Below are 17,330 nucleotides of genomic sequence, written 5' to 3'. Positions count from 1 at the left end.
TGTTCTGCAATTAGTTCTTTGTCTGGACTTTGGGCCAAGTAAGTCTATTACCATTCTTATTATTGCCTCTTTACTTGGGGCAAAGAAAAGAAAAGTATGTAAAGATTCCCTTAAGATTGCCTCTTTTCATTATTATATTCTTATTATCATTCTTATTTATTTATTTATTTTTATTCGGATTGTTAGTGTCGTGGGTTAAGGTTAATGTTTGCCGACACTTGAAAAGGGGACCCATCACATGTGTATGTTAGTGTGGGGCCGGAGGATAACCTTTATGAATGATCATCATGGCCTTGTGGGGCTGACTATGCCCGACTGCAGCCCCTTTTTAAGGCCTAAATTTCTGGTGATTCAAACAAAACAAAAAAAATAGTAAATAAATAATTACCGACAAAAAGAAAAAACACTCGCAAAAAAGATATTTTATGTTATGAATTTATTAACCTATTTGCTATCTAAAATCTTAATTTAGTTTGGATTCGTTGGTAATTTGGTAAATGGCAATCCATTGGTCCTTCATTCAAATATATTTTCTGAAGCTAAAACCAACTATTTTCTTTAGAGAAATATTAAGTTGTGTATTCTCTGTATTTCTGTTGTCAAATTTATCACACGTGAATTTCTTTGAGTTTTTATTATTATTTTTTTAAAAAAAAAAAAATACAAGTAAAGAGATCAACATAAGATGAGTTGGACAACAGAAGTACAGTGATATACAACCTAGCTTTTTTTTTTTTTGTTCATAACATATTTGGAAAATTAAATTAAAACTAGGTATAGAATTTGTTTGGACAAGTATTGACATCCTTGTCCACATCCACATTTACATTTTGCCGATAATAAATTTTAGCAACCGCATACCTGTATACACTTTGCGGAATCCGCCTATAACTACATATGTGTGGACGATTTTTTGATACTAATTGCTTGTAACATTCGCTTTGCATTTTAGGCTCTCTTTTGAGCTTCTATATATATATATATATATATATATATATATATATATATATATATATTTTAACCTTTTTAGTTTTTTTAGCTGAGCTTAATTTAACTTTTGAACTAAATATACCTATACATTGTAATATGAAAATACGAAGTGAATTGTAAACATTGGAACATACAAAATATTTATAAATTGAATTCTAATCTTAAAAAAAGACATCTATTTATATACTTTGAGTCATATAAATAAATTGAAAAAAAAAATTAATAAATTGACTTCAATTGCCTTGAAATAAAGTCAATAATTGAGTATGTAGATGCAGATGTTATTTGTCTCTGTCAACCAATATTTCAATATTTGCCCGTGTATGTGCAGATAGCGAATATGATATCTGCCTGCTTCGAGTTAATGGTCAAAAATTTGCTTGTAATCCCTGCAAATGTACGGATAGTGTGTGCAAAACAGTTTTTAATCACCCACTTAAGCACCACCCTAGGGATGGCAAAAGTGATGTGGTAAATTTTCCATATTGTAGAATAAGGTTAATCATTTATATGACAGGTTAATTATCAAAATTAGAAATTGAAGATTGATTGTGTTGTGTTATTAGGAGTGACAATTCATGTTCATATGTTGAGTTTGGATCGTGTCGAAGTATGAATATAAAATTATATATGTCATCTTACTTAACTCATTTAATTAAATGGAGTACATCGAATTAAATGGGGTACATCGAGTTTGCAGGTTATATCAAAAATTAACAGTCTTTATGTCGCGTGTCAAATTTAAATTATGTCATAAATATAAGATTATATAAATTGACTCTAATTCAATCTATTTAATTAAACATTTAAGAACTTTTAATTTTAAGATAAAATTATACTTTATTCCCTGAAATTTTACCAAAATTACAATTTTACCTTCAAAATGAAAAAACTTGTGTAATCAACCCCAACAAAGTTACAAAAATTTGTAATGCAGTCATTCCGTTAGCATTTTCTGTCTAACCCGACGAAAACTACCACACGTGCACTTTTTGGATCAAACTTACGGAAACGCCCTCTTCTCCTCCAACGTAGATGTGAACCTGTTCTCTCCGGCAGAGCCTGACCACATAGACCACCTTCAATCCCAGCCGTACCTTCAGACTCCTCCGCCTCTCAAGCTGTCCATTTCCATGGCCACAAGAAGATTGGAAGAGGGCAGAGAATGGAGTCATTGACCACAGATTTAGAAGACTTTGAAAACTCCGAAACGGCCTCGTTCGTGGGAACTTGTTTGATCTCGTCCTCTGACTTTCAATATTAATATTAGAGCCCCCCCGGCGCTTCTTCTTCTTCCTTTGCTTGGATTTCTAAACCAAAAGTGGTAGCATAGTAATTGCAACTTTTTTTTTTTTTTTTTCACTTTGGAAGAAAATTGTAATTTTGGTAAAACGTAAAGGGTAAAGTGTAATTTTATCCAATTTTAATCTTCTAATTCCGTATTGAGGTCGTGTCCAGTTGCAGCTAGCACGAAAAATTGGCAGGGTAGCGAATGGCGATACCAAAGGGAACAGAAAGCATCAACCGAAAGCCGAAAAGAAACAACCCCCATTTCGGTCTGCCGCTGCGGAGGCTGGGAAGCCCAGAAGTAGCGCCAGAATGGCGGCAACTCGGAGGTGAGCCTAAACGACAGTCGTAATACCCTAACGCACACAGACAAATGATTCGAGCTTCCACGCTCTGATACTTGACTCTGTTTTACGCGTTACTAACGCTCTCCATAAACCTTTCTCAGAAACCAAGTTTCGAAACGTTTCAACTATTCTCATCTTCGGACAAGTCGGGTCTAGGGTTTCTTGATTCTCCAGAAACGCCTCTCCCTCCTCCACCTCCTTGCGTCGAAGTACTTTCCTCTGAGGTACTATCATTATCGTTATCATTATTATTTTTTTTTTTTGATAAGTAAATCATTATTATTATTGTCATCAATTCATTAATTTGACTAAGTTTAGGGGTTCGATTGAGATTTTTATTTACTTTTTGTGAAATAGATATCGTCTTCTGTGAAGTACACTGTGGAGCCTGTGAACTTGGGGGAACTTACTTTGCTCAAGGTAACTTTTCTCTTTCCCTCTGTTTGGTTGCCGAGAGAATGAAGGAAAAGAAAAGGGAAAAGTATGACAAAAAAAAGGAGAAAACATGGAACATGTTATGCTTATGTAAGGGTTTATTATATGTTTGTGGTTTTGATTTCTGAAAGAGTGAGAATTTTCAGTGTTATCTACATTTTAGCCGGTTTCCAAAATCAATAAGAACGTCAAGCTAGAAGAGCTGAATGGTTTTATTAGGCTGCGCTTGATGTCTCAGATAATGGAAAGTCTGAGTATTTTTTTTAAACTGCTTGGTTGCCTAGAAAATTGTGGAAAAGAAAATGCAAGCAAATAAAATGGACAAAAATATAAGAGAATGAGAACTTTTTTTTTTTAAATGCCTAATTCTAAGAGAGAGAGAACTTTGAATCTACTGTTTTTAAAGATTTGATTTTTTTGAAATAACTAAGGACTGACCATGGATAATGAAAACAGAATGGTTTTCCGTCCAGTCCCAGATAATGGAAACTTCTGAAAAGATTCGAAATTTTGAATTCTTTGCAATTCTTCACATATTTTTCAGCCTGTAAGGAATTTTGTTAATACTCGACAGTTTCTAGGATTTTAAATTACTTGGATGAAAGTAGTTGAAGATGAGGATTTGATTTTAGCTTTTAGTTTAAATGGCTTGAATAAAGTATATCTTTTTGATAAGTAATTGCAAATTCATTAAAAAGCGTAAAGGCACAATCCAAGTATACATGAAGTGGCCTTGCCTTGGAGGGTTCCTCATCATATAAAAAAATAAAAAAATAAAAAAAATAAAAAAATAAAAAAAAAACTAGAAGAAGAGAAGATCTAGAAAAATTTGAAACTAAAATTATTGAATAAAGTATGAAAACTATAAAAATTCATGGATGCAATTAAGCCTTATTAAGAAGTAGATTTGAAATGATTAGGCATAGATGTTATGCCAAATTCATAAAGCTAGTGTTTTTATTAAAGTAAATAATCAAAACTCAAATCCATCATCTGCTGTTAAACTCCATATAAAGCGATTCATACTAACAATTACCTTGGTTTTAAATACTTAAATCCAAATGCAACCTTGTTATATGACCAATTTATATATTGCCTCTTTTAGGGCCGGGTTAATACTCGAGGTTTTTGGTTTATCCAACTCTGATTTAGTCCCGGGGAAATATGAAGGTGTGTAAGAATTCTCCCGTCTTTGCTTCTTTTTTAGCTTGTAGTTTTTGTTGCTACTCTGTTTCAAGTTTGGTTTTCATATTCATAAATTGAGTCATATTTGTTGTGCTTATGATCAACTGATAATGCAGGGGGGCTGAAGATATGGGAAGGTTCACTGGATCTAGTTAAAGCCCTGTGCTCAGAGGTTAGAAATGGCAATTTGTCATTCAGCGAAAATCGAGTTTTAGAGGTGGGCTCCTAATTTTCAGGTGATTCTATAATGTTCAACGATGCATAAACATGTGAATACTTAGGATGATAAGATCACAGTGGTTTTCATCTTCTAGATAAAATGGAAAAGCGATATCTTTGGTGTTTTATGACTACATCTTTTTAACGCAGAAGCTCAAATGCTGCATTGTTGTTAATAATTTATATTTTGTGTTTTCCTTCTAAATGCCCATGCGGATGTTACATAGTCAGGCTGTCACTATTGATTTGGTATATTTATATGATTCCTCATGCCTCATGGATGAGAGATTTGCTTTTGGGTGAAACAGAGAGCAAACAAAATCAATGCTTTGTTTTAAACGGCATTCCATTTTCATTTAAACAACATATCCTTTTTTCTTTTCTTTTTTCATATAGATTTTCTTTTTTAGGGTCATTTTGTTTTAGGCCTGTTTTAGTTCTGTTTTTCCCCCCAAAACATTTTGTCCGGTAAAAATTAAGAGAACCTTTGCTCATAAAAGGGAGGGTGGGATAGATGATACGGGACCTTGAACTTTTGGTGTTTTATTCTTCTAGACCCTGTCCCACAGATTTACATATATAAGGGAAAACAAACTTGTGTTTAGTGTAGTAGATCATGAGAAAAGATTTTGCATAGCTAATCAACATAAGTTTTAATTGGTTTCAGATCCAACAGTTATTGCAAAAGAGCATGTGCTTTTGGTACTTTAGGTCTGCTTAATTACACGTGTATTGATTTAGGGGTAACAGAAGCTTTTCCTCCGGCACTTTGCTCTTTGTGCTTTAGGCGTGCTTCAACAACACTGCTTATAGGATCTCCAACAATATAACTCCCCCTGTAATTTATATATCTGCTCATGTTGTCTACTTGATTTACGATACTTTATTCTCAAGTTCCTGTGAATGTTGTACAATGATAATAACTGGCTTTTATGTCAACAACATAGGTGGATTTAGACGTTAAATGAAGCTTATATTTGAATGTCAGATCTAGGTATGCAGTGATTCAGTGTTTGAATTTGGTTAAACTTTGGTCAACCTGTGGGGATGGTTACTTTGTGGTAGTTTTTGTATATCTTTATAATCATGTTTGGTAATTCCTGCCCTAATTACCAATTTTCAGGATATTGTGAATGGAAATTGAGACAGATGCCTTTTATCTTTTGCCCTCTCCTTCCTTGCTACCCCCTAATGAGCTTCCTCTAATCTTTTCAGCTTGGATGTCGTCATGGACTTCCAGGGATCATTGCGTGTCTTGAGGTGGACTTTGCTTCATTGGTTGTTGCATAGAAGATTGTTGAAAATTTATAGGTCTGCTGAGCTTCTCCATTTGTTATGTCAGGGTGCAGCTGTCGTTCATTTTCAGGACTTCAATGCTGAGGTCATACGTTGTCTAACCGTTCTCAACGTAAATGCAAATCTTTCAGAAAAAAATACACCTTTAGCAACAAACGCAAAAAATTCTGGTGGTGAAGTTCGTTTCTTTGCTGGTGACTGGAGTGAAATCCATAAACTTCTCCTCATGTACAAGACAATGAGAATGATCTACACTATAGTTCAGGGCACAGTCATATTGTTTTAATTGCTGAAACGGTTTACTCAATCTTCACTCTCCAAAGCCTTTTTGAACTTATTAAGAAGGTTTCTTTCTTTCTTTTTCCCTGGCCTTTTAGTCGCTGACCATATATTTTTGTCATTTTGAAGCTAAATGCTCTAAAAGTTTTTAATTTACAGAGCACAAGGTGTCCTCTTGGGGTTGTTTACATGGCAGCAAAGAAACATTATTTTGGAGTAGGTGGGGGAACATGGATGCGCTTAATTATTAGTGTGGCCTTCCCTGGTTAGGCCTTCAGGTTTTGAATTGTTCTTGTTACTTTCTTAGATCTGTCATAACCCAGTGGTCCCAGACTCTACCATATATATATTACCAATTAATGGGTTGCGAGCTGGGATCTACAATGACAAGGTTTTAGGATAAAATAAACTAGTGCTGAACGTGTTAATTTACCTGTTTGATTGTGGAGAAGTACGTAAGAATTTAATGACTCACATGATCTAGTACATAAGACAATTTATTAGACTCTTAATGTTGATTAATTAATCATCTTTAATGAATTGTTGGTTAATGGTTAATTAACTACGGGAAGTGGTTTCTTATTTAATTCTGACTTTGATGAGAAGTAGAATTAATGATGATAAATAAAGGAAACCGGTCCTCTTTCTACCCTATAAATATGTACGATCTCCAACCGCTTTGTTAGTGTATTGGCTACATTATGTTGACAAAAAAACTACCATATCAGTGTACTACTAAAATAGGGTTGCTGTACTTTCCAGAATATTCAGAGTATTTATTGATTTATTTGGAAGAGCATTATTATGACAAGTTCAGTATCACAATCATTAAAGAAGGCAATTTTCGGAGAAACCAAAAGATGCTACACAAGTCTAGCTCAACAAGTTAGTTTCCATAGAGATGGTCCAGAGGAAGCGTCTAGACGCCCTCCAGTGTTTGAAGATGTCTAAACACCTCAGCAGACACCAGCCACAGAGACTACATGTTCGCGCTCAGACCGTTCAGACAGCCCAACGGACAGCTAGACCTAAGAGCATGTGTTCAGAGTTGTGTCCGGACAGAAATGCCATAGCTGCAAACAATTGAAATTTCCTTGCAACCGTCCAAACGTCGGTCTACACCGTCTAGATGCTTTTTCAGAAGTTTACTGAAGAAACCCTATTTCGAAAGTCGGTTGCAATTGGAAGTTCGGGCGTCCTATGTCTTCTTCCGGACACCACCTAGAAGATTCCATCTCAGAACAGTACAAGGACTGTTGAAACCTATATATAAAGACCTCTAGGTATGTTTATTTGTAAAGAGTATCATATAAACTCTTGTGTGCTAAGAGAGGGTGTTTAGGCAGATATTGTAATATTTGCTAGCTCTCTTAGAGTCGTGTTTACTTGATTAGTTGAAGTCTAACTTAAGGAGGAACCATGAGTTAAAGGATTCCATTGAAGTTAGGTTACGTGTCAGAGTTAAAAGTACAACTACTGCATTTGAGATATGTAAGTACGAGTACTTTGTAACTAGTTTTGTCTTCTAAATAGTGGATATCCTGGATTTGGCTGCTCCGGAGTGGTTTTTCTCTTAATTGAGTTTTCACTTCATTAACAAAATATCTGTCTCTTTTAAATTTTGCACTCTAGATATTTTGTTCACAACTAATCACACACTCATGATAATTTAGGAATCACGTTTATTTTTCAATTGGTATCAAATCAGTTACACTTATTTTGGATTACAATCCTAAGTGTAGTCCATGACTTCTATTTTATTTATCATGTCTCAACATCTTAATCATGTTTCTGCTTTTGATATCACAAACAATGGCTATTGAAAAGTGAGAATGCGTTTCTTTTTAAAATCTATAGATGTCTGGCATTTTGTAGAATCTGATTGGGATAAACTAGAAACTGCAGTTGGTGAAAAAATGGTTGCCCAAACAAACACTCCATTATCCAATGATAAAGCCTTATATGCTCTATGTCAAGCTCTTTCACCCTCAGAATTCTCACGAATTTCTCATTGTGAAATTGCACAAGAAGCATAACAAATTTTGAAAACGACATACAAAAAGGATAAAGATTGTAAAATCTACAAAACTTCAATGTTGATTTCAAAATTTGAAGAAATGAAAATGATGGAAGATGAGATATTTGGTGAGTTTTAAGCCAAGATAGGCAACCTGATAAACTCGATAGTGAGTCTCGGAAATAAGGTCTTTGATGTAAAACACATCAAGAAGATATTAAGATCTTTGTCCGAGCGTTAAAATAAAGGTGATGACCATAGAAGAAAGCAAAGATATGGACTCTATGAAGATTGAAGAGTTGGTAAGATCTCTTCAAACATATGAGTTCTCCATGCCTCTTGTCAAGAAAGCAAGAGCAATTGCTCTCAAGGCAATGAAGAAGAAAAACCGAGTCTCCTTTGATGAAGACTCCGACCAAGATAATGATGCGATTGCCTTGCTTGCCAAGAACTTCAAAAGACTAATGAAGAATCCCAGACTAATGAAAAGATAAATGTTATTTCTCAAATTTCTGTTCAACTCTTATCCAACTCTAATAATTTTTTAAAAATGAATCATTGAATATATAAAACTCACATGTAAGAAAACATATCTAATGGTTAATTTGAAAAAAATGTTGGATAAGAAAACTTGTGCTTATTTTTCAACCGTGAAGGATGACTCTTGTTACTTCTAAAGAATAAGAAAAATTAAGATTTGAAAATAAATAATAACTTCTAAATTATTAAGTGTGTGTTCGAGTGCAACAAAATATCTTAAATGTGGAAAATAAAAGAGATAAGATATTTGTTGACGAAGTGGAAACTCTGTAAAGCAAAAAACCACTCCGGGACAGCCAAACCCAGAAAATCCACTATCCAAAGATAAAGCAAGTTACAAAGCACTCGTAATCACAAAAACTATCGCAGTGGTTATACTTTTAACTATAACACGAAATTCATCATGAACGCTTCCCAACCAAGTCTTCAACTTGAATGGGTTTTTTATGGAATCATTTACCTTAGGGCCGACCCCTGAGATAGACTTCACACAAACAAAGAGCACACACCGACAACGGTTAGAGAGCTAGCAGATCTTCAATTCTCCCTAAACACCCTCTCTAAGCACTATAGAATTCTATACTGAATTCTTACAAATAACAAGCCTAGAGCCTTCTTTATATAAGCTTCAAAAAACTTAATTCTAGACAAATTCGAACTCTGGCTGTGGAGCGTTCGGACGGAAGATAGCATTGTCCGCAGGGTCTTCTGCGACCGTCTTTCCAGAAAAGCGCAATTCTTCCCAAAACAGGACTACGTCCAGACGGCTTGGCTGAGCGTCCGGACAGTCTTTGCTGTAACTCCTTTTCGCGCTTGTAAAGGAAACTCGGAATGTTCCGGAATGCTGGATATCGTATGGACGTCTTCAACGCTGAAGCTTCTAGACATTGCGAGGCGTCTGGACGCCTTCAAAGGCCTGTCCAGACGATTGCACAGGAAGCGGCTAGTTGACTTGGAATTTGCATGGAATTTTCATGAACATCTTCTAGAAACTTGGCTTGAATAAATACTGTCCATAAAACTTGAAGATTCTAAATAAGATCGATAATCCTGTTTAAATAGCAACCATTATATAAAGTGTTTTTGTCATCCATAATGTAGCCAACATAAAATACTAACAAGATTTTTAGGAGAAAATACACTTTACCCTTTTAAGTATCACCAGTTTGGCATCTTAGCCTCCATAGTTTAAAAGTAACATTTGAACACCCCACAAACTATCAAATTGTGACAATTTTAGCCTATTCGTTGAGTTTTTACGTTTGTTTGGACGGAAGTCACAAAATGTAAATCATGTGCATTAACAGAAAAATCTAACAAATGAGTGAAATTGAAAGATTGATGCACAAAATTAACATTTTTTAAAGTTTAAAAATATAATTATAAAAGTGATAAAAGATTCGGGGTGGTAAATAAAGTTCTCTATAAAACAAATTTTATGAAAAGCATACATTAGGCGTTAAATTTTTGGAATGTTCATGAGACTGGTTTTTTTTTTTTAAAAAAAATTCAAAGATCCCTTCCAATATATACAAAAGAGACCAAACGGTCAAATGTTCAAGGTTACAAAAACTTCCTAATAAACTAAGTCAAAAGCATTGGAGGTAGAGTTTTCCCCACCTAGGCAAAGTCAGATTCAGACCATTATAAACCACAGCTGCTACAAGATAACCTAGACAACATAAAACGCCCCTACGTCACATGAACCTCTACTTGGGCACACATTCAGAGCTATAAAATAGCTTTTACAGACTAAGTTTGATCTAAAAAATAGAACAGACTGCATTATAAGACTACCGAAAAACAAACAAACAAAGAAACATAATAATTTATTTAGAATAAACATATTAACATTAACAAGTCGTTTCATTCTTACGCTTCAAAGTCAACGATCCTTGATCTTTTATGGCAGTTTTCGTCACTAGATCAATCATTGCTTGATCCGGCCTCATAATTGTCATCATCACGATCTCTGTTTGCGGACATCATATCCATTGAATATTCGGAATCCATTATCGCCTTTGTCTCATCAACGACTAGATGAATTCCACACTTCTTCACCACTGCAGAGTCTTTTTCCACAACATCCCGACAGGATATCGTCATCTCCATTCCACTTGCCATTTCATCCTCAGTAAATGGATTGGGTATATACATTATGAAGGAACAATCGCCGAAGGAATGACCGCTCTCAAATGTTACAGGCATCAAAGGGGAGGGTATCCCCAAACGGCGGTTGTTAATGTAAATAGGGAACGACATGTAGGGCGCGGGGTAGAGCTCTTTTTCCATGGAGGTCGATGCACAAACAACACAAAGAAACAACCCCTTGATTTGACCCTTTGGAAGTGAAGGTATTTGAAAGGATATCGAATTAGATCCAATCCTCTTATGGTTGAACCAATTTGGAACCTCACCACAACAAAGCACAATGGAACGATATCGGTCACCACAATTGGAAAAGAACTGTTTAGAAACAAAAAAAAAAAAAGAAAAAAAAAGTTCACATCATAAAATGAGAGAGAGAGAGAGAGAGAGAGAGAGAGAGAGAATACCTGGAAAATCTCCCTAAAATCATATGTTAGACTGCCACAACGTTCCATGTAAAAATTTGTAAATAATCTTTCTTGGGTCGGCGCATTTGGGAATCTCTGCAATGATGAGCACCCACTTGCATACAAGTAGCCTAAACTTGCAGGAAGTTCGGAAATTGATTGGAGACTTGTACACTCATTCAAAGAAAGATGAACTAATTTAGGAAGGTGACCGATGCAACGAGGTAGGCTATAAAAATTGTTTTTTGATAGATCCAAATTGTAGAGTGAAGATAAACTCCCAAAAGCCATAGGAATCTCATCTTCAAACAAATTGCAACCAACGAGATTCAGTTCTGTCAAACAACATAATCCAGAAATTGGTAACAACTTCATGGGTTTCTTGCATTTTGGTGATATCCATGACAAGAAACTTGACATCCATGATCTTGAGGATTGTGCTTTACATCCAGATAATGATACAATTTTGAATTGATTAAAAAACCTAAGGAAACGTGGTAGTTTTCTAAAAGTAGTTCCATTAGCAAGTAGCTCTGTTGAAGCAATCATATTTCCCGACTGTTTTGGTAACTTGTCAATTTTTATGCAGCCAGACAAGTCAAGAGTCTTTAAAGAATATAAGTTTGAAATACTTCCCGGAAGATTCTTCAATTTCTTGCATCTTTGTAAATTTAATAAAAGAAGTTTTTCCAAATCTCCAATGGACTCATGTACCTCAACCAAACTCGTGCAACCTTCAAGTATTAGCTTCTCCAACTGTGGGAGTGCTAAGAAGTTTGGCGATTGGGTGAGACTTTTAGAATCTTTGAGATTCAGAACTTTTAACTTGTTGAATACCTGTCAAAACAGAATCAAATGAGAAAAAAAAAAAAGGAAGAAGAAAGAATTTCATGTAAGTTATTCATTCATATTTAATAAGAAAATAAAAGGCAATATATGTAAGATTTGTTATACTTTGATATCTTTCCAAATTTGTTTGATATTACTATGCTGCATGTCGAGGATAACAAGTTTCTCTAGATGGAAATTTGGTGGTAGAAATTTCAGAGGGCACTTGTGCCAATGAAGCCATCTTAACTCTTTGGAAAGATGTTCATAGCATCCTGTGAGATCTACACCATCGATTTGGAGCAATCTCAAATTTTTCATCTTCGCAAATGCTTTAGTTTTCAATCGTATTCGTACATCTTCAACTTCAAGTGCAGGTAGACTTAGGTTGAGACCCTCTATTACTTCTGATCCCTGGAAACATAGCTAAGTTAGCAATGCATATTCACATTTTTTATAAAGCTAGAACGCCTTCAAATTGGAGGCGACCTAGATATTTTCACCAGAATTAAATAAATAAATAAACTAATATGATTTATACATGGCTAGAATTGCTTAAACAAGATTGTATACTACACACACACACACACACACACACACACATATATATATATATATATATATATATATATATATATTAGTCAAGTATAAGGTGTTTGATTGATTAGAGAATCGTAGGATTTAAGATCTTACAGTTATGGGTCATATTAATGAATATTCAAGCTATATCCATGTTTGGCAAAAAGACAAAACTCTCATGTAGAAATACTTTCATAACATATGCATATTATGTTTATGTGCATGTACATGTATTTATATAATATTAATGCATCTACCTCTTACCAGATGTTTGTTAAGCACATCTAAGACATCCTCGTGAAACCACAATCTACTACGTTTTCCTGGATCCTTGGGTGACATTTCTCGAACAACCTCCCTTCCCATATCCCGAATCAAATCATGCATCCTCAACTCATTTTTGGCATTGATTGTCACAAGAGACCTCTCAATGAGAATATTTATACCAATATCCGGAAAGAAACCACAACCATTGAATATTTCGATGGCATAATCTTTGTCCATGCCAACAAAGAAACACGCAATATCAAGGAATGTGTCCTTCATAGTATCATCATCTAGTGAATCATAGCTCATTCTAAGTATTTTCTGAATCTGGTGGTGAGGATGCTTTTGTAATTTTTCCAATGCATTTTTCCACTCAATTGTACTTCTTCCTGATAGATAGGAACCCAAAATTTCAAGAGCTAATGGAAGCCCTCTCACATAATTAACTACTCTAGTTGAAAGCTCTCGGTAATCTTCTATTGGATGAGCCATCCTAAAGGCATGCCAACTAAAAAGTTGAAGAGATTCCCTAAGATTCAATTCCTCAACCTTATATTTTTCATGCACTCCAAGTTCGGTTAGCAAATGTTCATCTCGAGTTGTCAAAATGATTCTACTTCCTGCACCAAACCATTCAGAACTTCCAGCTAATGAATCGAGTTGTTTCAAGTGATCCACATCATCAAGGATAACAAGAAGTTTTTTACAACGAAATCTTTCCTTAATCAAATTAATTCCTCTATCAACATTAGCAATCTTCAAGTTCTTGATTTTTAATACATCAGAAAGAAGTTGTTCTTGCACATGAACTAAACCATTGAGATGCTCTGAAATTTCTTTAATATTTAAAAGACAACTACTTCCTTCAAACCCATTATATATTTGGTTATAAACAGCTTTGGCTAATGTTGTTTTACCGATTCCGCCCATGCCATAGATGCCTACAATGCGAACATCACTTGTTCCAAGATTTAATAAAGCTTTCACCTTTTCAGCACGATAATCTATACTTATTGGATGTTTGGCAATATACAAGCAAGCATTGTTCACTTTATGCAAAACTTCTTCAACAATTTTCTCGATTAACCTTGATTCGTACCTGATAATTATAGTTTAAAAGAAAACAAGAACAACGTAAGCACAAGGAAAGAAAATTATATGAGTCATAGGAGTCAAAATGATATTATCATTTCAGTCATTTGAGACTAATTTTAGTGGTAAACACAAGCCTATTCCAATGTCTTGTTCGAACAAAACACAAGTGTTGCCCAAAGAATGGAAACAACATGATGAATTAAGTGGGAATAGATTGGATAGAGTTAGGAGCATTCTTTATGTAGTTCTCATGAAATGTACAGTTTTCTAGTTTTAGAAATCAGAAAAACAGAGATATAAATGGAAAATGTCTCTAGTTTGGTATCACTTGTTTTCAGTTTTTTGAGAGCCGCAACTCAAAAAAAAAAAAAAAAAAAAAAAAAAAAAAAACTTTTTTTAGAACAATATTTTTTATATTAACAATGTCTTCACCTGTGTTTACTTTTTTGATAATTAATAATATTCTTGAATTGAACCACAATGGAAAATTATAAGGACAAAGATTTCTTTCGAACTAGGTTAGAAAACTACTTTTTTTGATAAGTAGGTTAGAAAACTACTTCCAACCAATTCATAAAAATGTCATGTGTCCATTTTGCATGTGAGAAGTACATGCTTTTTAAATAGTAAAGACAAAGTTGGAAAAGACACATTTTTTTTTTTTTTAATAAAATTCATTCAAACTTTGTCTTTGCTATTTTAAAAAGCATATGCTTCTCACGTGGAAAAAGAAACTGAATTGAAGGAAGTTGGAGAAAAACTCTATCCATCTATTTTAGGATTAACCCCAATTCCGAACAAACAACATGTAAACATTGTGTTGTTAATGTTGATAAGACAAAATTGAGTTTAATTTCGAAACAAAAGATTTGATAGAGTCTATTACCCCATAATTCTATGCATCTTGATCTGAGATCCAATATTGCCTATTACTATAAAACTCGTATTACTTTTTTTTTATAACAAAGATAAATGTGGATTAGGAGTCATAAAGTTAAACAGAAACGATAAAGTTAAACATAAAATGATGATACATGAGTCATCATAGTTTCAGTTACTCATCATTAATTTAGTTTTGTCCAAATAAAAGATGTATTTCGCGAATGATTGAAGCATCCCAAATTAGTTTGAAATTATTTAGATTGATGAAAGTTTAGATTTCCATTGGATTCTAGCTAAAATAATTTTGAGATTTTAGCTCAACCTCAATTTTAGTTTTGTTTTTATTTTTTATTTTTATCAATTTTTTGCTAACATTTAAAAGAAAAACAAAAGACAAAAAAGTAATAATTTATTAATGCATAAAAAAGCATAAGATATCGTAACGTATAATACCCATTTGCAACGTTTTGGATATCCCAACCGGCATGGTTTGCAGCTTCAGTAAGAGCTACTCTCCACTTCTGCACCCTTTCCATCTCCGCTTGAAACCGCTCTTCGTGCCTAGAAAATGCTTCGGCAAAAGATTTGGTTTGTTTTCGCACGTCCGAGGGGTTCACGTCATAAAATATAGGAAGAAAAGTTTGGCCTATGGTATTCTTACAATGCAGGATCTCCACAAGCTCATCAAGGCACCAACTGGAAGAAGCATAGCCTTTGGAGAAAACTACAATAGAAACCTTTGAACCATGAATAGCTTTCAACAATTCGGTACAGATGTGGTTCCCTCTAGGAAGCTCGTCGTCATCTCGGAAGGTGTGAATTCCGGCATGCACTAAGGCGGTGTAGAGGTGATCGGTAAAGGTTTTGCGGGTGTCTTCACCTCTGAAACTCAAGAAGACATCGTGATTCGAATGAGGTTCGGAAGGTGATGAAAGGGTTTGAGCAACCATGGATAAGAACATCTCCGGCGAGAGAGCTAAATTTCTCAAAATAGTCAAATTTGACTTTTTTTTTTTTTTTTTCTCTCCAACAGATTAGGTTCTGCAACTTTTTCTTCTTAACGGTGAACGGTGAAGAGGCAACGTTGCATATATATACTGTTCATCTGTTTAAAACAGCCGGCCATGAACAACCAACCAAAATCATCAAAATCAACCATGATATAGCTTTAGACGTGATACACATAACCGAAACAGGGGAGACGATTCAAAATCAGAGGGTTCAACCAAAATCAAGCCCTTGGTCAGTCACCGGAAATCGCTCACAATAACCGGAAATCACCTCTGACTCTGCCGGATCCACGCCTAGCTCAACCGAAACTCGTCTCAGGACACCGGAGCTCGGCTCATGGAGGATCGGGTTAATGGGTTTCGTCTGGGTTCGTCGGGTTCAGCGGGTTCTCTCTCGGATCATTCTCGGCCTCTCGGATCTCTCCATCTCCGGCTCTCCTCTCATGGGTCTCTCCCTAATCCCCTCGATCTCTCTCTCGGTGCGTTTCAGACGAAAAGAGAAGAAAGAGCAAGAAACAGTGATCGGACCAGAAGAAGAAAAGGGGGAAGAAGTGTATGGAGAAACCGAGAAAGAAGGGAAAAGGAAGAGAAGAAAAGAAAAATAAAAAATATAATAAAAAAATAATGAGAGATAATATATAAATAGAATAGAGAATTTATTTAAAAAAAAAATAAGTAATTAAAGTAAATATTCGTATTTTTTATTAATTATTATTTTTTTAATTTTTTTTTACTGGAGATAGCTCTAAAGCAGGGGCTTGTTGTAAACTTGAAATTGAGGAATTGACTGGACAGCAAAGGGGTCTCTTTTTTCTCAAAAAAAAAAAAAAAGCAAAAAGAAAAAAAGAAGCAAAGGGGTCTCTTTTTTTGGATAAAGCAAAGGGTCTCTTTGAGTTAATAGGAAGGTTGGTAGAACTTTTATATATATAAAGGAAGGATGGTGGAAGTTATATATATCTTTACTTTAGAGTAATATAATAAGTGTCAGTCAAAGTCTCTTGTACAGTAAAATTTTCTTTGAACGTGTAAATAGTGATTTTTCTTTGATACTGCGGTTTTACTATTCTGTCCTTCATCTTTCTTCATTGGACCTAAATCAGGCAGGGGTAGTTTTGTTTTTCAATATTTTCTTTTATTACGAAATTACTATTTTGCCCCTGACCCCCTGTTATCATTCGGCTGGTAAAGGAATTTGCTGATCATTTTTGTCTTTTATAATGAAATTACTTTGTTACCCTTTAAATTTGTACAGAATGTAGTTTTTTTGAAGGGATGTCTTGGTATTTTCATTTGTGTATTAGTTTTACCTTTTTGCACTTCTAAATTCTTCTGACTTCAAAAAAATAAGACAGGGTTTTTGGTATTGTTACTTGAAATTACTTTAGTACCGTTTTGGTTATTAAAGAGGTTTTTTTTTAAGGGGGCTTTTTTGTTCTTATACTTTTTTGTGCCCAGTGAGTTTACTGTTTTGCCCTTGTTGGCTTTCACATGAATCTGATCTTTTTGCGGTAATTTCGTT

At 34.6% G+C, this 17,330-nt stretch overlaps 1 protein-coding gene and 1 pseudogene across 4 annotated transcripts; one reads left to right on the top strand and one right to left on the bottom strand.

Annotated features, from left to right (window-relative positions):
* Nucleotides 1–1,330: 1,330 nt before the first annotated feature.
* Nucleotides 1,331–6,769, top strand: LOC133867661 (uncharacterized; annotated as a pseudogene).
* Nucleotides 6,770–8,888: 2,119 nt separating this feature from the next.
* On the bottom strand, nt 8,889–16,555 carry LOC133871678 (disease resistance protein RPV1-like). 4 transcript variants are annotated; one of them, XR_009900861.1, is made up of 6 exons: nt 15,255–16,555; nt 12,822–13,923; nt 12,105–12,392; nt 11,151–11,987; nt 10,472–11,007; nt 8,889–9,645 (listed from the first exon to the last, which is right to left on the bottom strand). XR_009900861.1 is itself a non-coding variant. In XM_062309106.1 (5 exons), exons 1-5 carry the CDS (start codon nt 15,761–15,763, stop codon nt 10,522–10,524), a joined length of 3,276 nt encoding a protein of 1,091 aa, XP_062165090.1. In that variant the 5' UTR covers nt 15,764–16,553; the 3' UTR covers nt 10,124–10,521. The 4 variants fall into 4 exon arrangements, 1 of the variants encoding a protein (XP_062165090.1); XR_009900859.1 differs by having other exon boundaries at nt 10,472–11,061; nt 15,255–16,553; XR_009900860.1 differs by having other exon boundaries at nt 8,889–9,604; nt 10,472–11,061; nt 15,255–16,553.
* Between the last annotated feature and the right edge of the window lie 775 nt (nt 16,556–17,330).

The sequence above is a fragment of the Alnus glutinosa genome, chromosome 1 (genome assembly GCF_958979055.1).
Source record: "Alnus glutinosa chromosome 1, dhAlnGlut1.1, whole genome shotgun sequence".
NCBI lineage: Eukaryota > Viridiplantae > Streptophyta > Magnoliopsida > Fagales > Betulaceae > Alnus > Alnus glutinosa.
This window is presented reverse-complemented; position numbering and strand designations above follow the sequence as displayed.